The sequence below is a fragment of the Scyliorhinus canicula genome, chromosome 1 (genome assembly GCF_902713615.1).
Source record: "Scyliorhinus canicula chromosome 1, sScyCan1.1, whole genome shotgun sequence".
Taxonomy (NCBI): Eukaryota; Metazoa; Chordata; class Chondrichthyes; order Carcharhiniformes; family Scyliorhinidae; genus Scyliorhinus; species Scyliorhinus canicula.
The window spans coordinates 186,427,814-186,453,076 of record NC_052146.1 but is presented as its reverse complement, the minus strand read 5'-3'; the positions used below and the strand labels follow the sequence as shown (position 1 = coordinate 186,453,076).

The window sequence follows — 25,263 nt, the reverse complement described above, 5'->3', positions numbered from 1 at the left end:
CAGGTTTGTTTCAAACACGAGCTTTCGGAGCACGGCTCCTTCTTCAGGTGAATGGAAAGGCTTGTTCCAGAAATGTTTATATAGACACAGTCAGAGATGCCCCGGAATGCGAGCACCTGCAGGCAATCAAATCATCAAAGATGCAGAGAGAGAGGTAACTCCAGGTTAAAGAGGTGTGAATTGTCCCAAGCCAGTTCAGTCGGTAGGCCTCTGCAAGTCCAGGCTTGTTGGTGGGGGCCGAATGTAATGCGACATGAATCCCAGATCCCGGTTGAGTCAACCGGGATCTGGGATTCATGTCGCATTACAGGACTCAACCGGGATCTGGGATTCATGTCGCATTACATTCGGCCCCCACCAACAAGCCTGGACTTGCAGAGGCCTACCGACTGAACTGGCTTGGGACAATTCACACCTCTTTAACCTGGAGTTACCTCTCTCTCTGCATCTTTGATGATTTGATTGCCTGCAGGTGCTCGCATTCCGGGGCATCTCTGACTGTGTCTATATAAACATTTCTGGAACAAGCCTTTCCATTCACCTGAAGAAGGAGCCGTGCTCCGAAAGCTCGTGTTTGAAACAAACCTGTTGGACTTTAACCTGGTGTTGTAAGACTTCTTAATGGAATAAAGAAAGGGAGAGGGGTCCAAATGTTTAGAGAGGGAATCCATTGCTTAGGACTCTGGCAGCAGAAGCACAGCCAGCATTGGAGAAACAGTTAAAAAAGGGATACTTAAGAGGTTGGAATTTGATGAGCACAGGTGTCTTGTAGAGTCTTTGGGCTGGAGGAGATGAAAGAGGTAGGAAGGGGCATGTCCATGAAGAGATCTGAAGCAATTGAGGTATCGATACATTAACCCCGTTCAAAAGGCATCTTGATAAATGGGTATAGAAGGATACGGTACAAAGAAGTGCTGAGGGTTTTGGCCAAGGTTGGTATCATGACTGGTACAGGCTTGGAGGGCCTGTTCCTATGCGGTATTGTTTTTTGTTTGTTCTATTGCTTAACTGGGAGGCAGTGGATGTCAGCAAGCACAGAGATGACATGGGAATGGAATTTGGTATGAGGAAAGGCACAGACAGTAAAGTTTTGGATGACCTCAAGTTTACAGAAGTTAGAATGTGGGCGACTGGCGAGCAACATGCTGTAATAATCAGGTTTAGAGGTATCAACGGTATAGATGAAGGATTCAGCAGTGGATGAGCTGAGGCAAGGGCAGAGTTGAGCGATATTATGGAAGTGGAAATAGGTGGTCCTGAATTGAGGCCGTGAATATGTGGCTGGGCACTCATCTTGGGGTGGAATGTGACACCGGGGATGCGAATAATCTTGCTCAACCAGACCGTTGCCAGGGAAAGGTCTGAAGTTGGTAGTTAGGAAATCGAGTTTGCCGCCTGGACCAATAGCAATGGCTTTGCCTTCCCATAACGTAACTGGAGGAAATTACTGTATATCAGACACACTGTCGGACTACTTAGTGAAAGTGGAGGAATCAAATGAGGTGGTAATGACCTAGAATATTACTGCTGTTTATGAGGAATGGTACTAATGAAATGTAACCATGATAGTGGGTTAATTGGAAGAGAATGTATTTTTGCCGTGTGTGTAGCTTTGTTTAACTACAATTTATTAAGGCTACGGACCAAGTGCTAGAAAATAGGATTAGAATAGTCAGGTGTTTGATGGCTGGCACAGACATGATTGGCCGAAGGGCCTCTTTCTCTGCTGTAAAACTCTGACTAATTGGTTATACTGTGTATCTTTGTTTAGTATAATTAATTGGTCATATTGTCACTTCCAAGTATCTTTGTTTCACTGATTTAAATTTTGTGCATATTATCAATAGTGATCAAAGAGAAAAATGTTTTTTTTAAGTGTGGGCAAATCACTGTACTTGGACACTCATACAGGAATCAATAAAGTCCTGATCCTGCATTGTTACAAATGCATGTGTGTACACATTGGTGTTTATATGTACACATTGGTACTTAAAGTAACAAGACAAATTAGAACAAGAAAACAGTCCAACACCTTGATGACCCTGAATTCAATTCTCGTTAAATCAGAGTTAGTTCAAAAGAAATGCTTCCTATACACGAGTTCAAGGGAGAAGTTTTCTCTTCAGGTTTGCAGCCTAAAAGGGATGACCAGTCAACAACGGGAGGGATCCGGGAATGTTCTGGGTGAGGGCAAGACAATTATTCACAATTTGATTGAATCCAAAGGGTTAGGCAAGCAAAAAAAAAAGGCGTTAGTGTTTCCGTGTCTAATGCTGAAACTCATAAGTTAATGGAAGAGGTTCTGGTCACCGCATTATAGGAAGGATGTGGAAGCATTGGAAAGGGTGTAAAGGAGATTTACCAGCATGTTGCCTGGTATGGAGGGAAAATCTTATGAGGAAAGGCTGAGGAACGTGAGGCTGTTTTCGTTCGAGAGAAGAAGGTTAAGAGGTGACTTAATAAAGGCATACCAGATGATCAGAGGATTAGATAGGGTGGATGAGGGGACATAGCTTTAAATTGAGGGGAGATAGATATAGGACAGATAAGAGTGGTAGGTTCTTTACTCAGAGAGTGGTAGGGGCGTGGGATGCCCTGTCTGCAACAGTAGTGGACTCGCCAACATTAAGGGCATTTAAATGGTCATTGGATAAACATGAATGATAATGGAATAGGGTAATTGGGCTTTAGATTGCTGCGCCGACCTGTGAAACCATCGAGGCCGAAGGGCCTGGAATGTTCTATGTTCTATGTTGGGGCCGGGGGAGAGAAGTTTCAGAACCAGCAGAGCAGCTGGCAGCAGCCAAACAGGAGGTGGGAAAACCAGTAATTCCGGTATTCAGAGCAGCCAGGACTATTCAGTCACTGGAAAAGCATTTCACAGGCAAGCAGAGCAAAAGTCAAGACCAACAGAAAGGAATATCACAGCTGCAGCATGCAAAGTTGGAGTGACTCTGGCAGGGATTGATTGCAGTTGGAGAGGCCCCACCATCTCATGTCATGTGAAAGGGACAGCTGGCCAGCAGGTGGCAGCATTAGGCTTGACCAGCTGAGAGAGAAATTGATGAAACCTGGTGTGTTCAGAGGATTTCTCCAAGTCTAGGGTTGATGAGGAGACTTTAGGACATGGAATACGGCCACAAACCCTGCCATACCCCCTCTTTACATTTTCTGACTTCACAGCCCGAACATGGTGGCGCAGTGGTTTTGCACGGTGCCTCATAGCACCAGGAAGCGGGTTCAATTCCGGCCTTGGGTGACTGTATGGAGTTTGCATTTTCTCCACGTGTATACTTGGATTTCCTCTGGGTGCCCCAGTTTCCTCCCACAGTCCAAAGATGTGCGGGTTAGGTGGATTGACCATGATAAAATTGCCCCTAGTCAACAGGAATGTGCAGATTAGGTTATAGGGTTACGGGGATAGGGTAGGGATGGATAGAAGAGTGGACATGGGTAGAATGCTGTTTTGGATGGTCGGTGCAGATCCATTGGGCCGAATGGCCTCCATTCTGCACTGTAGGGATTCTATCGACTAGTAGTGTTAGATTTCTCCCCATGTCTGCGTGGGTTTCCTCCGGGTGCTCCGGTTTCCTCCCAAAGTCCAAAGATGTGCAGGTTAGGTGGATTGGCCATGCTAAATTGCCCCTTCGTGTCCAAAAGGTCAGGTGGGGTTACTGGGTTATGGGGATAGGGTGGAGGCGTGGGCTTAAGTAGGATGCTCTTTCCAAGGGGCAGTGTAGACTTGATGGACCGAATGGCCTTCTTCTACACTGTAAATTCTATGATTCTATGGTAACAAGGAACAGTTAGACGCCTATTTGACTCCTCGGACACTTGTCAACCGACATGTTTAACTCAACCTCTGTAATCGAGAGCGCATGACGGATATACTCAGTCAGACCAAGACAGAATACAGTTAGGATTCTTCCACTCCCTATAGTGGTCATGAAAACATTAGGGTTAATTAGTGGGTTTGAGGAGTACTGGAATAAGTTTCAGGACATGGCAGGAAGAAAAGAGATTATTTTTATTTTTTAAAATAAATTTAGAGTACCAAATTCATTTTTCCAATTAAGGGTCAATTTAGCGTGGCCAATCCACCTACCCTGCACATCTTTGGGTTGTGGGAGTGAGACCCACGCAGACACGGGGAGAATGTGCAAACTCCACACGGACAGTGACCCAAAGCCGGGATCAAACCTGGGACCTCAGTGCCGTGAGGTTGCAGTGCTAACCCACTGCTCCACCGTGCTGCCTGAAAAGAAGTTTGTAATATTAACTCCACCTCCTCCTACACAGTTAATATCCAGTGTTTCAAGCATACAATTGTTATCTCCAAATAAAAACACATTTGGAACTTGGACCTCACTGTTCCAATCAATCCCTTCTAATTGTGGGGTGTAGTCATTTGCAATTCCACTGACACAATGTGGTCAACAGACCGGGGGAGAGAAGGTTCAGAACCAGCAGAGCAGCTGGCAGCAGCCAAACAGGAGGTGGGAAAAACAGTAATTCCGGTATTCAGAGCAGCCAGGACTATTCAGTCACTGGAAAAGCATTTCACAGGCAAGCAGAGCAAAAGTCAAGACCAACGGAAAGGAATATCTGAGCTGCAGCATGCAAAGTTGGAGTGACTCTGGCAGGGATTGATTGTAGTTGGAGAGGCCCCACCATCTCATGTCATGTGAAAGGGATGGGATGCTTAAAATAGCATCCCGATAATTTGAGTTTTCAATAATCCTACTTTGATACCAATCATGCTTCTATTTGGAAGAGGCAGATTATGGAGTGAAGTTTCAGCAGGTTCAGCATTTGAATCATTGTGGACATTGACCGTCGCACTATCCAAAGTGAGAACATTCGCACAATTTTGGACCGGTGAGTGGGACTAGGTGAATTGCTCTTACAGAGAGCCAGTGCAAACACATTGGGCTCCTCCTGTGCCGTAACCTTTCTATGATTCTGGAGGTTAGACATGTGAACTGGCTGGGAATCATTGCTCACTTGGACCCCAAGGCTACCAGTGTGATGAACACTATGATTCACACAATCCCTACAGTGCGGTAGGAGGCCATTCTGTACCTACCCTCCGAAAGAGCACCCTACCTAGGCACAGCAAAGTATCACTGGAACTGAACTGGACTAACCATATTAATACTGTGGCTACCAGAGCAGGTCAAAGACTAGGGGAGGAATTCTCTGCAAGGCCCGACGCCGTCGTGAAACCTGGAGAGGTTCACGACGGCGTCAGAAGCCTCTCCCGGCCCCCTATTCTCCCCTACCCGGGGGGGATAGGCGGGCCATACCGGGAAACTCGGCAGCCGGGCCTTGTCCCTGGCTTCAAGGTCCGGCGCGCCAAGAATGACACCGCAGCGGCGCCTAATGACGTCAGCCGCGCATGCGCGGGTTGGACAGCTCAAACCCGCGCATGCGCGGTTGCCGTCTTTCTCCTCAGCCGCCCCACAAGACGTGGTGGCTTGATCTTGCAGGGCGGCAGAGGGGAAAGACTGCGTCCCCTTGAGACGCCGGCCCGACGATCGGTGGGCACCGATCGCGGGCCCGTCCCCTCCCGAGCATGGTCGATGTGCTCGATCCCCGTGAAAAACGGCGGCCCGCGTTTCTCCGAGCGGCGTGTCAGAAAACCGGACACGCCATTTTGGGGGGTGTGGGAGAATAGCAGGAGGTGCGGGAGCGGACCTCCCTCTATTCTCCCACCCATCATGGTTGCGGAGAATCGCGGCCTAGGAATCCTACGGCGAGTAACTCACCTTCTGACACCCCAAAGCCTGTCTACCATCTATAAAGCACAAGTCAGGAGTATAATGGAATACTCTCCACTTGCCTGGATGAATGCAGTTCCAACATTTAAGAAGCTGAACACCATGCAGGACGGGCAGCACAGTGGGTAACATTGCTGCCTACAGCGCTGAGGTCCCAGGTTCGAATCCCGGCCCTGGGTCACTATCTGTGTGGAGTTTGCACATTCTCCCCATGTCTGTGAGGGTTTCACCCCCACAACCCAAAGATGTGCAGGATAGGTGGATTAGCCATGCTAAATTGCCCCTTAATTAGAAAAAACAATTGGGTACTCTAAATTTATTTTTTTTAAAACACCATCAGGGACAAAGCAGCCTGCTTAATTGCTACCCCTTCCAAACATTCAACCCTGACACCACTGACGAACAGTGGCAGCCGTGAGTATCATCTACAAGATGCACTGCAGGAACTCACCAAGCAGCATCTTCCAAACTCACGACCACTACCATCGAGAAGGACAAGAGCAGCAGATACCTGGGAGCCCCACCACCTGGATGTTCACCTCCAATCCACTCACCGTTCCGACTTGGAAATATATCACCGTCCCTTCACTGTCATTGGGTCAAAATCCTAGAACTCCTTCCCCAACAGCACTGTGGGTGTATCTACACCTCAGGGACTGCAGCGGTTCAAGGCGGCAACTCGCCACCACCTTCTGAAGGGCAGCTAGGGAGGGGCAATAAATACTGGCCTAACAAGTGATTTCCACATCCCGTAAATTAATTTTTTAAAAGGCCCACTCCCCCTCTCCTTCCCCGCCCCCATCCCTGTGCATTGATCATGGTCAATCCACCAAACCTGCACATCTTTGGATTGAGGAAGGAAACCGGAGAAAACCCATGCAGACATGGGGAGAAAGTGCAAACTCCACATTCTCACCCGAGGCCGGAATCAAATCCGGGTCCCTGGCGCTGTGAGGCAGCAGTGCTTGCTACCGTGCCATCCGGTTCTTATCCTGATACTATTTCACTTCATTGTGCTGGCGATTTTAATTTTCTACAGACGATGGGTTCAGAAATGCGGACTCCAATTGGACAAACCTGCTGAACAGGCTAAAAAGGCTGTACAGATGTTACCCTATCCCAGCAGGAAGAGTGTAGAATGATAACCCACATTACCCATAGATTTTAATGCCTTGGGCATCCTGTGGTACAAGCACACATTAAACTCAATACAAGACCAGTGTAGGGTGTGTTGAAATTGCTTTCTACTGAATATGGGACAGCAAGATTGAATTTGACAGTGCAAGTTCCGCACTGTACAAGGGTGGGGGCTGATGCAAAGTATGAAAATAAGCACTCAGCAATGTCAATAATGACTTGGAATATATCGACCTGATTACTGGTGCTTATGAGAAATGTTACTGAGTTAATTAGCCAACATGACCACAGTAATAGGATATTTGAAAGGAATTGTGAAGAACAAAATGTACTTTAGTTGTCATGTATCTTTAACAACTAAATTGGTTATATTATCACCTGCATGTTTCTTTGCTATACTGTGATTTATTAATACTTATGCATTAACTGTTAAGGGATCATGAGTATGGTGTCTCAGTAAATACCTGGCCCTGCATTATTACAACTACATGTGTGTAGCACACTGGTATTTAAATTAATGAGAACAATTAGAACAAGAAAGCAGTTCAATGCTCTCCTGTGAAGAACTAGCAGAACGTTAGTTTACTCATTATGTATTCTCTTTTTGACTGCAATCCAAGCTCTTAATATATCCTATGGACTGGGAGTCACATTTCAACTTTAAACATTAATTTTTGATGTACTTTGGATTCCCATGTGATAACAAAAGTTTTGCACTTACACATTGCCTTTCACGAAGTGTAGTCACTGTTGTAATGTTGGAAAACAGCAGTGAACTTTGAGCACTGCAAAATACCACAAACAGCAAAATGATCATCTGTTTTTGTGGTGCTGGCTGAGAGATAACTATTGGTCAGGGCACGAGTGTAATTCCCCTTCTCATTTTCGAATTGTGGATCTTTCACATTCACACCAGAAGGCAGGTCAAATCTCAGTTTAATATTTTACCTCAAAGATAACGGGCAGGATTCTCCAATCCCGCGGCAGAGTGTCCACGCCGTCGTAAAGGACGTCGCATTTTAACGGCCGCTCCCAGGACTAATTCTGGCCCCTACAGGGGATCAGCATGGTGCTGGAGTGGTTTGTGCCGCTCCAGCTGCTGATCCCGGCGTGAACTGTGCGCTGCGGTATCCGCGCATGCGCAGTTGCGCCGGCGCCAACGTGCACATGCGCAGTGGCCTCCTTCGCAGGACTATAGAGGCCGGCGCGTAGGAAAGGAGGCCCTCAGCCACAAGAGGCCGGCCCGCCGATCGGTGGGCCCCGATCGCGGGCCAGTCCACATCGGAGGAACTCCTGGGTCGGACTCTCCCTCCCTCCCTCCCTCCCCCCCCCCCCCCCCCCCAAAACAGACGGTCACCTGACCTTCAACGCCGAGGTTCCGTCGGCCCAGAGTAGGTTAGAACGGCGGCGGCAGAACTCTGTTCTTTTCTTACGGCCTCTCGGCCCATGCGGGCCGGAGAATCAGCGGGCCGGCCGCGTAGAGCGGCCCGCGGCCAGCGCCAACCATGCCAGCGCTGGTTTGTATCATTTGTCATTTGGCACTTTGATAAAAGTCACTTTGGCACTGTAGCAGACAGAAATGCGATTGGAGGGATTCAAACACTGAGTTCCAAGAGAGATGGACACAAAGGGCATGGGAGGTGACAATACGCGCAAGGACTTTGAAGGAGAAAGGGAGGTTGGAGATGGGTTGATTGATTACAAGGATGGAGAGGCAGGGTCAAGGGTTGGCTTTTTGAGGAGGGGGTGATGACAGCAGATTTGAAGAAGAGAGCACTATTAACAAGGTCAGCTAACATGGGAACCGGGAAGGGACGTTTCATGGGAATAGGGTCGGGAGTGCAGGAGGTGGATCTCCGTTTGACAAAATCAGCTCAGCGTGTGGGGAGGTGGAAGAGAAACTAGGAAAAATATATCAGTTCAGGGCTAAGACATGAGGGAGGCCTTAGATAAATTTTGGTCCAATGGGCTAAGGGAAGGGAGGGAAGCGGCAACATCAGCCGATCAAATGATCTCAATCTTAACGAGAAAGAAATTCATGATGAATGGAGGGTCAAAGAGTAGACGATAGGGATTTTGAAAGTGCAATCAGAAATGAATTGGGGAAGAGATCCAGGGATGCATAACGAAGGAAATGGGTTTTGAGGGGACAGCAAGATATGGTTGGAGGACGATACAAGGGACTGATTAGAGCTTGCATTATCTGTGATTGATAAAATGGATGTAGAGAGACAATTTGAAAGCTTGTGATGCAGCAGTGCTAACCACTGTGCCACCGAGCATGCTGGGTAGTTTGTGTATGCACGATGAAAAGATGAACATGAAATCTTTGCCGATTGTCATAAAAAAGTCATGTGACCACTAATGTCCTTCAGGGAAGGAAATCTGCCATCCTTACCCGGTCTGGCCTGCATGTGACTTCAGACCCACACAGCGATGCGGTGGACTCTTAACTGCCCCCCTCTGAAATGGCTGAGCAAGTAACTCAGTTCAAAGACAATTAGGGACAGGCATCAAATACTGGCCCAGTGGTTAAATCAAAGGTCAAGACCAAAGTGAAAGTAGCAAAGGCTATGAAAACAGCGGCAGGAAGAAATGAACAATCAGAACTGAATGATTCTTCTCAGAATCACCCACATCTTTCAGGAAAGCACTGATCCCGGTTCTGGCACTGGGAGCAGATTTCAGAACTCCCAGTCACAATGCTATTCCTCAGTCCCACTTCCACTCTCTGTAATAAAATGGAGGGACGTTGTAGTCTCTTCAGAATTGGGAACATGTCCAAGTGCAATCAAAAGTTTGTGTTGTTTCCTTTTTCACAGATTCGGGGTAACACTACTCTAATTCAACTGGAAGAGGCATTATAAAAATTCTCAATGTGTCTGGGAGGGGTGTTCACTGGGAATGGAATAGAATCTGGGATTGAAATGGAAGCGGACATTTTGACTGGCTGGACAAACGGAACAGCACACGGCATTGGCAACAAATGCAACCGATTGAAAAATTACACTCTTTGACACTCAAAGTGTCTCAACTTCTGTTCACAAATGGCGTGAAACAGCAACATTTAAGATGCAAACTGTTTTGTGAAACTATACGGAAAGAAAGACATTCCGTTCACATTGTGTCTTTCACACAATTGTTGGGGCAGCACGGTAGCATTGTGGATAGCACAATTGCTTCACAGCTCCAGGGTCCCAGGTTCGATTCCGGCTTGGGTCACTGTCTGTGCGGAGTCTGCACATCCTCCCCGCGTGTGCATGGGTTTCCTCCGGGTGCTCCGGTTTCCTCCCACAGTCCAAAGATGTGCAGGTTAGGTGGACTGGCCATGATAAATTGCCCTTAGTGTCCAAAATTGCCCTTAGTGTTGGGTGGGGTTACTGGGTTATGGGGATAGGGTGGAGGTGTTGACCTTGGGTAGGGTGCTCTTTCCAAGAGCCGGTGCAGACCCGATGGGCCGAATGGCCTCCTTCTGCACTGTAAATTCTATGACAACCGTAGGATAGAGCTATGGTTGCTTTACAGCCAATTATGCACATTTCTCAAGCGTAGTCACTAATGCTTGAAACAATCTGCATATGTCAAAGTCCTACATGTAACAATGTGATATTGGGCAGTTAATCGGTTTAGGTGATGTCGGCTCTTCAATAAAGTGCCATGGAATCTGTTAAGTCCACCTGAGAGGGCGAACATCTCGGTTTAACATCGCATCTGAAAGACAATATCCCAGACAGACTCCCTCAGTGCAGCACTAAAACTTCAGCCTTTTCTACTGGCTTGATTGACCCCACAACCTTCTGACATAGAGGCAAGTGTGCTCCCAATGAAGCAGGGGTGGCACTGGTCAACATTAAAAATAATTACTGGTTGCACAGGAAGCTAATATTAAGATGCTTACTGAAGGTAGTTGATTTCATTCTTGTAACAGGCTAATGCAGCCTGATGAATCCCAGTTTTGCTGGCCAGTAGCTCATTTTCGAGTGCTTTGGTCAAGTCTGCAAGGTTCACCTTCTCTTCCACATCAAAGGCCAGAGCCTGTCAAAAAGAAATAAGCAACACTTTGAAAAGTGAATGCTTCAAATGTGCTGCAATTACAATTTATACCAGGAAATTAATTCACACCTTGGGAAAAGGAAAGAGAGAATGGGGGGATTTCTGCAAATTGAATTTTCAAAGAATCGTGTGTCTACGATAGCACATACCTATAAAACAGAGAAGGTGAAGGGGAGATTTCATGGAGGTGCTCAAAATTATCAGATATTTATTAATAGATTAAATAAGGAAGAAATGGTTTCCACTGGCTGGAGGGTTGGTAACCAGAGGACATGGATTTAAGATAATTGGCAAAAGGAGCAAAGAATTGATGAGAATTTTATTTCTTTACAGGGCAAATTGCTGTGATCTGGAATGCACTTACTGGGAAGTTGACCAAATTTAAATAGTAACTCTCAAATGGAAATTGGATGTACATTTGAAAAGAAAATATCTGGAGAGTTATGGGGAAACAAGCATTTTCTTTGCGAACATTTGTGGAACCAATTGGATAGAACCAGCACAAGGACGATAAGCTCAATAACTTTCCTTCTGAGACAGAGTATGAGACTGTGATCCACTGTATTGGTCCAAATTGTATTGGGCAATCAAATTAGTAACAAGTGAAAGCTGGATGGCAACCCTCCAAATGCAAAGTAAAAGGATAAAGAAAGAAATGAGAAGGGGCAGCACGGTGGTACAGTGGTTAGCATTGTTGCCTACGGCGCTGAGGACCCGGGTTCGAATCCCGGCCCTGGGTCACTGTCCGTGTGGAGTTTGCACATTCTCCCCGTGTCTGCGTGGGTTTCGCCCCCACAACCCAAAAGATGTGCAGGATAGGTGGATTGGCCACACTAAATTGCCCTTAATTGGAAAAAATAATTGGGTACTCTAAATTAAAAAAAAAAAGAAAGAAAGAAAATGAGAAAAACCAAACCAGTTGAAAAAAATCCGGCTATGATTCTGAAATGCAGCGACCCATTAGAAGGGAGAAAGCAAATTAGGGAACTGAACCAAAATGTTCTTCCTTTGTGTCAAGCACTTGTGTTTATTTGAAGAATAAGGTAGTTTTTGCATTGATAGACAATAGCTGATGTTATTAGAAATGCAGAGACATAGCAAAATAGGAGGAGAAGGCCATTTAACCCTTTGAGCCTGATTCATTATGACGATGGCTGAACACTCAACTCAATAGCCTGTTCCCGCCTTCCCCCATTATCCTTCAATCCCTTTCGCCCCAAGTACTATATTCAACTCCTTCTTGAAAACATACTCTGTTTTGGGATCAACTACTTTATGGTTGCGAATTCCATAGGCTCACCACTCCCTGGGTGAAGAAATTTCTCCCCATCTCAGTCGTACACTGTCTACCCTGTATCCTCAGACCCTGATCCCTGGTTCTGGACTCCCCCCACCATTGGGACCATCCTCCCTGAATCTACCCTGTCTAGTTCTGTTTGAATTTTGTAGGTGTCTATGAGAGTGGTGTTGCATTAATTGCCCTCCAATCTGCAGGAACTGTTCCAGAGTCTTTAGAATCTTGGAAGTTGACCACCAATGCATTCACTATTTCTAGGGCCACTTCCTTAAGTACTCTGGGATGTAGTTTATCAGGCCCTGGGAGTTTATCGGCCTTCAATCCCATCAATTTCCCCAACACTATTTCACTACTAATACTGATTACTTTCAGTTCTTCCCTCTCACTAAACCCTTTGTTCCCCAACATTTCTGGTACATTACTTGTGTCCACCTCTGTGAAGGCAGCATCAAAGAATGTAGTTAGTTGGTCAGCCATTTCTTTGTTCACCATTATAAATTCCCCTGTTTCTGACTGCCAGGGACCTACATTTGTCTTCACCAATCTTTTTCTCTTCACATACCAATGGTCAGTTTTTAGGTTCCCCACAAGCTTACTCTCATATTTTCTCCTTCTTAATCAATCCCTTGGTCCTCCTTTGCTGAATTCTAAACTGCTCCCAATCCTCAGGTCTGTTGTTTTTTCTGGCCAATTTGTATGCCTCGTCCTTGGATCTAATATTATCTCTAATTTCCCTTGTAAGCCATGGTTTGGCCACCTTTCCTGTTTTACTTTTGTTGCAGACATGAATAAACAATTGTTGCAGTTCACCCATGCACTGTTTGAATGTTTACCATTGCCTATCCGCTGTCATCTCTTTAAGTAAGGTTTCCCAATCCATGATAGCCAACTCATGCCTCCTGCTGCCTCACAACGCTGAGGAACCGGGCGCAGGGTAGGTGGATTGGCCACGCTAAATTGTCCCTTAATTGGGAAAAAACATAATTGGGTACTCTAAAATTTTTACATTTTTAAAAAAAATTTAGATTACCCAATTATTTTTTCCAATTAAGGGGGCAATTTAGTGTGGCCAATCCATCTACTCTGCACATTTATCGGTTGTGGGGGCGAAACCCACGCAGACACTTGGGTACTCTAAATTAATAAAAAGAAGGTGGTGCCTCCAACAATGCAGTACCTACCTGCACTGGCAGAGATGTTTGCCAAGAATTTTTGCTCAAGTCGCTGGAGTGGATTTAAACCCAGGACATTCTGATTCACAAGCAGTAGAGCCATCGACTGAACCACGTCTCAGGAGAACAGTGAATAGGGAACTAAGATGCATGTTATCAAAGGTCAACAAGAGCTCCGTCTCACCTCTAATATCTCCTGACTGTTTGTAATTCCGTCTTCTTGCCACATGTCGATTATTTGTTCAGGTGATGCATAACCAGTGCCATCATCAAGACCGGAAAACAGTTGTGCACCCACGGTTTTGGACACTAAGGATGGAGTTGATGTTCTCCATCGATTCTCATGAAAGGTCTGAGAGAAAAGGAATTGGTATTTGTGCACGTAATAGAGTCACCAATGTTGACTCCTGGAAATTGTAGTCACAGACTGATGCAAGAATTCCTCGTCAAAAAATTTCCAAACACAATTGCCAACACTAGATGGCAATATTCCTCCTTCAAACTCTTCCTCCCAGTTCCATTACTACAGGTGCATTTTAGCTTAAAATACTTGATGCCCCGGTTGTCCAAAGCATATGATGTGGCACCAATTCAAACCTTTCTCACATCATTTGGTCAACAGGTCTCAGGCCCTCTAATTCCTGTTCCACGTGGGGAATTGTCTCAATCGCTGCCATGATATCAAGTCTTTTTCTAACCCACCAAATTATGAAACAGACGTTTTTAAATTAGAAAGTCGCTTCCTTTTTAGATCAATGTTCATATTATACAGTGAAACAAGAATGCAGCCGGAGGAGTGAGTGAACTGGAGATTTTGGTGAGGTCAATAGCGCAGAGTTTTCAGATTTAGCTGATGGGACACAGCAGGGGAAAGGGATTGGAGAGGAGAAGTCGGGCGGGTGGGGGATTAGTGTGAGCAATACAAGGGAATTAGTGAGAAGGTGACATAGAGTAGGGATGGCACGGTGCTTAGCACTGCTGCCTCACAGCACCAGGACAGGGCTCAAATCTGGCCTTGGGTGACTTTTTGAGTGGAACTTGCACTTTTTCCCCGTGCCAGCATGGGTATTCTCCAGGTGCTCCGGCTTTCTCCCACAGCCCAAAGATGTGCAGGCCATGACCTGAAAGAAATTGCCCCACAGTGTCTGTGGGGATGTGCAGGTAAGGTGGGGTTACAGGGGTGGGTGCGGGTGATGGATACGGTCCCGATGAGCCGAATGGCCTCCTTCTGCACTGCAGAAATTCTACGTCAACGGTAGCCAGGGGATAACGGGGAGGGGATTGTGGGAAGGGGAGACAATATGTGAATGCTGGAGAGCAAGGGGACAGCAGGGGTATTTGGGAAAGGATTAAGCTGCCTGGATCCGGAGCCACATGTTGGAGGAATAAGTGATGAAGCGCTTGGAAAGACAAGGGAGAGAAAGCAAACTTGACTTTATGCATTAATAGTATTTAACAAAAGAATAACCCCACTATATTCTGCCTAACCTGATAGAGTGCTCGACGATATTTTTGCTTGTAGAGTGTAGAAGGGAAGGAAGTCACGGGTTCATGTCGAAATAAGCCAACAAGAAACTCACTGAGGTTCACTTTTCCATCACCATCTTTATCCAACTTTCTGAAGAGTTCAGCAACTTCCTGGGGAAAAACAAAATCACAACACCTCAGATGTACAGAGACAAGATTTTACACCAATTATCTCATCATTCAACTTGGAATCAAGTAAATTAGAAAGCAGGATTTCAATTTATTTAGTGCCTTTCATGACCTCAGGACATTCTGAAGCGCTTCACACTCTTTTTCAAAATGGTGCCATGAAATTTCTTTTTGGTTATTACGACCACAGGAGATACCCCAACAGTTGCTAGGATACTGGACAGAAACCCCAATATTTTATTTAATTTGTAAGGCTGTGAGGAAAGGATACTTTGCTCCTGGAGTGATTCCACGCAGAAATAAGGCATGATGTGGAGATGCTGGCGTTGAACTGGGGTGAGCACAGGAAGAAGTCTTACAACATCAGGTTAAAGTCCACGAGCTTTCAGAGCACTGATTCACCTGAGGAAGGAGCAGTGCTCCGAAAGCTAGTGTTTGTAACAAACCTGTTGGACTTTAACCTGGTGTTGTAAGACTTCTTACTGTGCAGAAATAAGGATATGAAAGAGATACATAGATACATAGAAGATAGGAGCTGGAGGAGGCCTTTTGGCCCTTCGAGCCTCCTCCGCCATTCATCACGATCATGGCTGATCATCCAACTCAATAGCCTAATCCTGCTTTCTCCCCATAGCCTTTGATCCCATTCTCCCCAAGTGCTATATCTAGTCGCCTCTTGAATATATGCGGAAGGTTGTTTCCACTGGCGGGTGAAAGCAGAACTAGGGGACATAGCTTCAAAATAAGGGGAAGTAGATTTAGGACTGAGTTTAGGAGGAACTTCTTCACCCAAAGGGTTGTGAATCTATGGAATTCCTTGCCCAGTAAAGCAGTTGAGGCTCCTTCATTAAATGTTTTAAGGTAAAGATAGATAGTTTTTTGAAGAATAAAGGGATTAAGGGTTATGGTGTTCGAGCCAGAAAGTGGAGCTGAGTCCACAAAAGATCAGCCATAATCTCATTGAATGGCGGAGCAGGCTCGAGGGGCCAGATGGCCTACTCCTGCTCCTAGTTCTTATGTTTTAGCATCAACTACTTCCTGTGGTAATGAATTCCACAGGCTCACCACTCTTTGGGTGAAGAAATGTCTCCTTATCTCTATCCGAAATGGTTTACCCTGAATCCTCAGGCTGTGACCCCTGGTTCTGGACCCACCCAGGGTAACATCTTCCCTTCAACTACCCTGTCTAGTCCTGTTAGAATGTTATAAGTCTCTGTGAGATCCCCCCTCATTCTTCTGAACTCCAGCGAGAACAATCCCAACCTAGTCAATCTCTCCTCATATGACAGTCCCGCCATCCCTGGAATCAGTCTGGTAAACCTTCGCTGCACTCCCTCGAGAGCAAGAACATCCTTCCTCAGAGAAGGAGACCAAAACTGCACACAATACTCCACGTGTGGCCTCACCAAGGCTCTGCTTCTATACTCAAAACTTCTCGCAATGAAGGCCAACATCCCATTAGCCTTCTTTACCACCTGCTGCACCTGCATGTTTACCTTCAGCGACTGGTGCACAAGGATACCCAGGTCCCGCTGCACACTCCCCTCTCCCAATTTACAACCATTCAGGTAGTAATCTGCTTCCCTGTTTGTGCTTCCAAAGTGAATAACCTCACACTTATCCAAATTATACTGCATGTCATTGATTTGCCCACTCGCCCAACCTGTCCAAAGCATGCTGTAGGATCCCTGCATCCTCATCACAGTTCACCTTCCCACCCAAAAAAAAACTTTATTACTAACACAGGATTAAAATAACAACATTATACAAGAAAATAGCTTACAATTATCTGTTGAACAATGCTTAACAATGACAATGAAACACTAACTCCTAAATGTTATCTCCACTCAAGCAAGATTCATTTCAGGTCAAAATCCACTTTTAAATACAGTTAGCCAACCCCGGAATACTTGCTGTAAGAGGATGTCTTGGATAAATAATTTTGAGAGAGAGATCCTTCAGGAACCAGCTTTCAGATTCTTGCCGGTGTCAAACTACTGTTTAACCTGCCAGCCTTTTCAGGAACTGCTGTTCTGTTCACAAGCAAAATCATTTTAACTAAACTGCTTTGAGAGAATCTGCTGGTCAGTCCACAGTCAAATCTTTAACTGAATTGAAACTCAGCAACTGACTGCTTCAGCCCTGGCTCCCACCACAACTATAACTATATTCGGCTGTTTTAGCACAGTGGGCTAAATAGCTGGCTTGTAATGCAGAACAATGCCAGCAGCGCGGGTTCAATTCCCATACTGGCCTCCCTGAACAGGCGCCGGAATGTGGCGACTAGGGGCTTTTCACAGTAACTTTACTGAAGTCTACTTGTGACAATAAGCGATTATTATCATCTTACTAAAACTAAACACAATGTCTCTCTAATTATCTACTCCACAGGAAACCTTCTTTCTTTTAGGGGCAACACAGTGAACAGTGGTTAGCCCTGTTGCCTCACAGCTCCAGGAATCCGGGTTCAATTCCAACCTTGAGGGACTGTTTGTGTGGCATTTGTACATTCTCCCAGTGTCCACGTGGCTTTCCTCGGGTGCTCTGGTTTCCTCCCACAGTCCAAAGATGTGCAGGTTAGGTGAATTGGCCATGTTAAATTGCCCCTTAGTGTCAAAGGTTAGGTGGGGTTACAGGGATAGGGTCGGGAAATGGACCTAGGTAGGACTCTCTTTTGGAGGGTCAGTGCAGACTCAATGGGCCAAATGGCCTCCTTCTACACTGTAGAAATTCTATGATTCTATAAACAAAATTTTATTAGCCCGTATTTTTACGATGCTTTTACTTGCAACAACAGGCAGGAGGGTGTCAACAGCATGTCAAAGTTTTATAAGTGGCATGTTTTCTTTTTAAATAGACGGTGTCCTTGTTTTTAACCTGGGGCTGGATTCTCCGTCCCGCCCCGCCAGATTTCTGGTTCAGCACGCCGGCGGGATTCTCCGTTTCGCTGGCTGGTCAATGGGGTTTCCCATTGTGGGGCAGCCCCACACCATCGTGAAACCCCCGTGCTGACAGCAAAACGAAGAATCCCGACTGCAGAATTCAGTCCCTGGTCTTTCAAGGAAACAGTTCACTGCAAAGACACAGCCTCTTTTTTTTTAATGTTAGACACAATGCCTGCTCAAAGAGTTAATAGACTTCAGAGTCAATAGACCATAAAGAACTATAAAAGAAACAAAGCTAATCACTCCTTTAAAATAGCCTGGACCTGTCAATCGAGAGGCTTGTGAAAGTTAATGGATCATGGCATTGAATGTAAACAATGCAGTTCAAAGCTTTTAGGCTTCGCAGCATGCCCAGATACTTGAAAAGGTTAAAGGTGAATGAAATTGACTGTGAATAAAGCACTTAAAATATTTCCCAACAGACTTTCACCTGCATCTGACAGATCTTTGAACATGACCTTTTGGGAGAGACATCAAAGGGTTCCAACATATTAGGGGGAAGACACTTAATTACAACTTGGCATGCTGAAAGACAGTTTAACAATTTTCAAAGCTAGAGAGGGAAGACCTGCCACATGACTCCCATCTAGAAAAGACTCCCAACATGAGCCCCTCAAGCTAAGCCCAAACCCTCCCGACTGCCACATCCGCTGAAGGACCCACACGGCACCCCAGAGGTAAGTGTAGAGAGGGTACCCACCCCTTTCAGAGCCCAAGGTGCCAGGTTAGCACTACCAAGGGGTGGGGCCTGAAGGGAGGACTGAGAGGAGGGGGGGGGCTGAAGGTGGGTGGCGGCATTTGACAAACCTATAATGTGGTGTCGCTCACTTTGGGAGGAGGGGGTGCCTTGCCAGTGATTGGAGGAGGGCCTCCTCAGTGATTTTGCGGGAGGGAGGTTGCAGTGTTATTCTGAAATTGAAGGAGTGGGACCTGTTAACCCACCCTCCCTCTCAAAGCCAGTGCAAATCCCATATTTCTCCAAAAATTTTCCAAGTGTCATTGAATAGCACCTGATTAGAGCTGCCAACACCAGCGGGAAACACACTGCTTTTTCCGCCGGCAGCAGCATTTAGTTTATAATCGGTTGAATTTGCACCACACAAATGCCAAGTAATGGCTATCAGCAAAAAGGGAGAATCTTGCCATTGCTCCTTCATATTCAATGGCATCTTCATCACTGAATTCCCCGTTCTCAACATCCTGGGATTTACCATCGACTAGAAAGCGAGCTGGACAAGCCAACTAAATATTGTGGCTATAAGAGCAGGTCAGAGGCTAGGAATCCCATGGCAATTAACTCACCTCATGACTCCCCAAAGCCTGCCCATGATCTACAAGGTACAAGTCACGAGTGTAGTGGAATATTCACCAGTTTCCTGGATGAGTGCAGCTCCAACAACACTCACGAAGCTTAACACCATCCTGGACAAAGCAGCTTGTTTGATCATCATCCTTTCCACAAACATTCACTCCCTCGACCACTGACGCAAGTGGCAGGAACTCACTAAGGCCCTTAGCCAACTGCTTCCAAAGTCACAACCACTACCATCCAGAATGACAAGGGTAGCAGGCACATGGGAACACAATCACCTTGAAGTTCCTCTCCAAGTCACTCACTTCCCAAACTTGGAAAATATCACTGTTTCTTCACTGTTGTTGGGTTAAAATTGTGAAATCCCTTCCCTAATTGCACTGTGGGTGTACCTACACCACATGGACTGCAGCAGTTAAAGAAGGCAGCTCACCACCACCTTCTCAAGGGCAAATAGTGATGGAATGGAAAGCTGGCCTAGCCACTGATGGCCACATTCCTTAAAAGGATAAAGAAAAATTGTCGGACGCCTGAATCGTCATTAGCATAATGTTAGATAAGTAATTTGCTATTAATGGGATGATTGCAGGATTATGGAAATATATAGAAATAGAAATAACAGAAAATGCTGGATAAACTCAGTAGGTTGGATCATCATCTGTGGAGAGAAACAGAGTTAATGTTGAGTCCATAGACTCTGTTTCTCCCTCCTCAGATACCGCCAGACCTGCTGAGTCTTTCCAGCTGTTTTTATTTCAGATTTCCAACATCTGCAGTATTTGGCTTTTAATATATAGAGGAAGTGGAGTTTAGGGAGTGAATCTCTGAGAGCATAAGGCAGAAGTAGCTGTAAGCACAGCAATAATGGTGGATCAAAGGAAGTGAAGAGTGCACAAGAGATCAAAGTTGGAGGAGTGTAGAGATCTTGGAGGATTGTTAGGCTGGGGAGATTATAGAGTTACGGAGGTGTGAGGCTATGGAGGGATTTGAATGCAAAGTTGAGTATTTTAAAATCAGAGTGTAACACTCAGTTGGGATGCCACATGACAGCAAGGATCGTCAACAAGAAACGGATTAGAAATTGGGCAGTAGTTGGGAGTTAAAAAACAGATCAAGAGTCGGTGTTTTGGGAAGAGGCCAACAATGGTAGTATTAGAAAGGAAGCACATTGTATGATCAACGAAGGTTGTTAAAAGAGCCAGCCCTACGGCTAGGAAAGGTAGCCGAATGGTCATGGGTTCTGAAGGGAGGTGATCCAAGGAGCAGATGGTGGCCATCATAGAGCAGGTTACCTTCAAAAGGGTGAAGGGAGAGAAGTTGGCAAGTGACAGGGATGCCACGTTGGGACGAGTGAAGTGTGGTCGCTGTTAGGCTAGGAGAAGGGGGCTGGAACGATAGGCAAGTGAGCAATGGTCTTGACCTTCAAGTTGAAGAAATCCACATGCTCTTCACACTTGTTTTAGAGCCAAAAATGGCAAGGCAAGGGGTTGCAGGAGGTGGGATTAAGAGTTCCGAGAGTACGATCTTTCAGATCAAAGAAGCTTTGTGTTGTCCTTGCCCTCCAGGAGGATCCTGCAATAATAGAAAGATTTGACGATAAAGAGTGAATAGTTCTAAGGTTCAACATAGCCCAATCAGATTTGGTGATACAAAAGACTCCAAGACTCATCATACACCAGGGTTGCTCAGGTCTGTCGCTCTCAGACACAAGGATGCAGAGATTGGAGCTTTGAGGCAAGGGTAAGGACAGTGAGATAAGAGCATTGGAAGTAAAGTGAGGGAGCTGGCTACTTGCCTGGTCAATAGAAGTGTTCATCTTACAGGTGGGGAGCCAGTGGAATGTGGAGAGGTTGGAGTTGACAGTGAATTGGCATGCAACTTTGGCAAGTAATTGGAGGAATTTCTAGAGGCAAAAGCTAGGTCAATGGGATTGGAAGCATACCTGGAGATGTGAATGTTAAGGAATTGATCAGAAATTCCCATTTCAATGGCAGAGACCACAGAGGTGGAGAGCACGAGGTTCACGTGGTTACAGACTGGATCATTGCTGTTAAAAATATTGACCTGAGAACTCATGGATTTAAACATAATCCAATTAAAAACTCTGCTTCACGTTCTGATAAAACTGCATCACCTTCATCTATACCTTAGCTTCCAAAGACTGGCATCATTTCAATTCAGGTCGTAACTCTGGCGCAGGCAACCATCCAGATTTAAATTGGAGTACACGAACACCGAATGTCAGCACTCATCGGTAGAATTACCAGCAATCTTCCCAGTTCACAGCTATTAACATAGTGTTTAATCAATGAATATTATTAGAGGTTATTAGCATATTATCTAACCATTTGACAGTTGATTATAGGAAAGCATCATTAGATCTTGGGAACTATGCTCACCCTTTCGCCGTAAGCAGCTTTGCAACACAAGGAGATTGAAGAAAGAGATAAGTACTGTAGGCTGCTGATGTATGCAGTGTGTGAATACTAGGTTACAAACACTGTCATATTTACAATAAAATTGAATTAGGTTGAGATTAGCACACATACTTTGTTTTCGAGGTCCTTTAGGCCAATATTATCACAGACTGTTGCCAATTCCTCCGTGTTAAGGTAGCCATTCTTCCCTACTCCCAACTCATCCCAGATAGCCTGCACATGGCTTTCTGTTGCTTCAGGACAAGGAGTGGAGAACCTCCTGGGACTGTCAAAGTCATTGGGATTCCACTTGCTCAACCGACCTATTTGAGAATTTTAAACGGAAACAGCGTTCAACCATGTTCACAACTCACACAATTAACTGGAGGGAAAGTACATTTTGCTGAGAGCAACAACCTGGACATGCAAAACAAAGTAATTGAAGGACAGGTGGTCATTGTGCCACTTTGAACATGCTATCCAATTAGTCCCACTTTCTGGCCTGTAAATCATTCCTTTCAAGTATTGTATAGATCCATTGCTCTTTCAAAAGTGACTATTGAATTTGCTTCCTGCTCATTTCCCATCTGGTACTTTTGCCTTAAATCTTTGACTTCAGGTTATCAACACTGCTGCCAGTAGAAACAGGTTTTTCTCAAAACCTCTTTTGCACATCTCTAATAAATCTCCCTTTAACGGGCTGCACAGTGGCGCAGTAGTTGGCCCTGCTGCCTCAAGGCAACGAAGACCCAGGTTCGATCCCGGTCCCAGGTCACTGTCTGCGTGGGTCTCACCCGCAAAACCCAAAGATGTGCAGGCTAGGTGGATTGGCTACGCTAAATTGCCCCTTAATTGGAAAAAAATTGGGTACTTTAAATTATTTTTTAAAAAATCTCCCCTTAACCTTCTCTGGCCAAGGTGAATAACCCAGTTTCTCCTAATACATTCCTCATCCCTAATGCCATTCTGATAGATCTCCTCTGCACCCTTGTCAAGGCCGTGCCTTTGTTCCCAATATTTGATGCTCAGGATTAAACATAAAACTCCAACTAAACCCTAAACTAACAATTTAACAGCTTCAGCATAACACCTTTGTTTTTGTACACAATTTTGTTATTCATTCATGTCTCACATTGCTTAATTAACCATGAAACCAAAGCAGAAAATGCATACATTTGACACATTTTTGTTTTAATTTTAAGGATATAAAGTATAATTCCACCATTTAAAAACAATTACCACACTACTCAGCATGTGAGAATTAGGTTGACAATAGATTTTTCCTTAACTCTACCACTGTAAACGTTGGTCAGGATTCTCCCATCCCAGTGTGTCCCTTTACCGCTGCCAACGAGGACGGAAAATTTGACGCTCAGCCAAATCTCCCATTCGCTGCAGCGGGATCGAAGAATCCCGCCAGAGTGAATGGACGGAGAATCCCGCCCATTATCTTTTCAAAAACAAGCCAGGTTATGCAAGTGCAACAACAGTCACAAGGGTCATGAAACACATAAGAGCTACCAAAGAATGACTATCATTGGCACCCACTTATCCCCATGGCGATGCTACATACTGTGCTGCAAGCCATGATGTACAGCACAGTGGAACTAGAGTGATAGTTCATTGCAGTTTAACTTGCTTCTCAAAAGACATTAGGCGCTTCAAAGGAAACGGAGAATGAACGAGGCGCCAGAATTGGAGTGCAGAGATTTCGGGAGGTGGTAGGGCCGGAGGGAGTTACAGAAATAATGAGGAGAGTGGCGATGTAGGCATTTAAACACAAGGTTGGGAATTTTAAAATAAAATGTGTTGCCAATCTAGATTAGCCAGCAGGACCTGGTACATGTTAGAATGTTGCCAGCAGGTTTTTATTTGAGTCCCCGTTTACACATGCTGGTGGGCGGAAGATTGGCCAGGGGAGCAATGAAGTCCAGGGGTAATAAACACATGCATGAGGGTTCAACAACAAATGGGATTTCAATATTGGATTCAGAGAAAAGTCTAGTCAACCCAATCTCTGCATGAAAAAGCTAACCTGCATATTTTAATATGAAATAAAAACAAATGTTGGAAATCTTCTGGTGAGTCAACGAGAGAATTTCCATCACTTTCTGTTCTAATTTCAGATGGCCAACATTCTGCATATTTCGATTCTACATACTTTAATATTCCTGGTTGATAGATGTGAGCACCACAAAAACGTGACTTGTGTTTTGCGGAACGATAAAAAGGCCAGAAATTCCTGCCCAAAGTCAATGTTCCAACAAATTCTCCACCGCCGCCTGCGACGATTCGAGGTGGGACTGGAAGATTCCAGCCAGTGTCTACTTCATAAACTAAAATTAATTTTAATGCAGGCAGTTTAGGTCCAATCAGAGCACCATCAGGACAATAAGTGTACACTTCAAGTTTCATTACTCTGAAGTGTACTTTTGCATTGATGATAATGTTAAGAGTTTTATCACTCTAGCATTCCCTTCCTATCCCTATGACACTGCACCACAACTGCAATCTCCCCCCCCCCCCCACACCACCACTGCACAAAGGCAGACCAACTATTTTATTCTGCGAAAGAGAACAAACATAGCAACAGAAGTAGCCATTCAGCCCCTCATGCCTGATCCGCTATCAAAGTAGGTCATGGCTGTACCTCAATTCCATTTTCCTGCCTCAACTCTATATCCCTCGACATCCCAAAATCTATCAGTTTTTCTAAAAACATTATTTGCGAGTATCTACAAGTGCCTACGTAATGCAGCATCTCACTCCCAGTGCAATCCTAGCTGGGGGGACTTATCTCACCAAGCCCTGATCTGGGTCTGCTTCTAAACTTTGCCTCCACCCCCTATCTGGGGAGCTCAATCTCCATGAGTCCGACGGGAGATTAATGAAGGCTTTCCTGTGGTCCTCGTGGGGGTTATGATACCATGCGCCCCCCCCCCCCCCCCCCCCCGCCCCTCAAGTTCGAAAGCTTCACCTCAGATGCCAACGGAGGGGACTTCTGCACAACTTCACCTGTGGCTGCGCCTCTGCCTGCGGTGGCTCTGGGTTTTATTTCTTTATTTTTAAACTGTTTTTATTAGGGATTTTGAATGTTATACAAAGGAAAAGGTTGTAAAAATACATCAAAACCAAAAAAAAAGTATATCTACATTGGTTGTCTTTCGTTATTTAAATAATTGTGGCTTCTTGTTCTGCGTTCTCCAGTAGGTGCTTACATCCAGCCAGAGTGCCCTCTTCCCTCTTCAGCTCTCACATCTTGTTCCTGTTTGGTTGGCGTGATGCTGTGTCTTTTGTTGTTTGCTGAGCCTGGTTGGGCTCCATGCTTCTTTGTTCCGCTCCCCCCCTTCCTCTGATGGTGAACTTGATCTTCTTCAGGTGGAGGAATCCCGTTAGGTTTGCCAGCCAGGCCCTGCTGCCTCACAGCGCCAAGGTCCCAGGTTCGATCCCGGCTGTGGCTCACTGTCCATGTGGAGTTTGCACATTCTCCCCAT

The 25,263-nt window shown here is 45.5% G+C and overlaps 1 protein-coding gene across 9 annotated transcripts in view; it reads right to left on the bottom strand.

The window, feature by feature from the left end:
• ninl (ninein-like) overlaps positions 1-25,263 on the bottom strand; it is a 132,612-nt gene that overhangs the window by 58,299 nt on the left and 49,050 nt on the right. For 7 of the 9 annotated variants that reach the window (XM_038804611.1, XM_038804603.1, XM_038804663.1 and 4 more), the window contains 4 exons: positions 21,902-22,092; positions 14,928-15,077; positions 13,624-13,791; positions 10,816-10,952 (listed from right to left, as the gene is read on the bottom strand). In XM_038804611.1, coding sequence (XP_038660539.1) covers positions 10,816-10,952; positions 13,624-13,791; positions 14,928-15,077; positions 21,902-22,092 — 646 coding nt within the window. The remainder of the gene's footprint in view (positions 1-10,815; positions 10,953-13,623; positions 13,792-14,927; positions 15,078-21,901; positions 22,093-25,263) is intronic. The other 2 variants (XM_038804645.1, XM_038804671.1) reach the window with 2 other exon arrangements.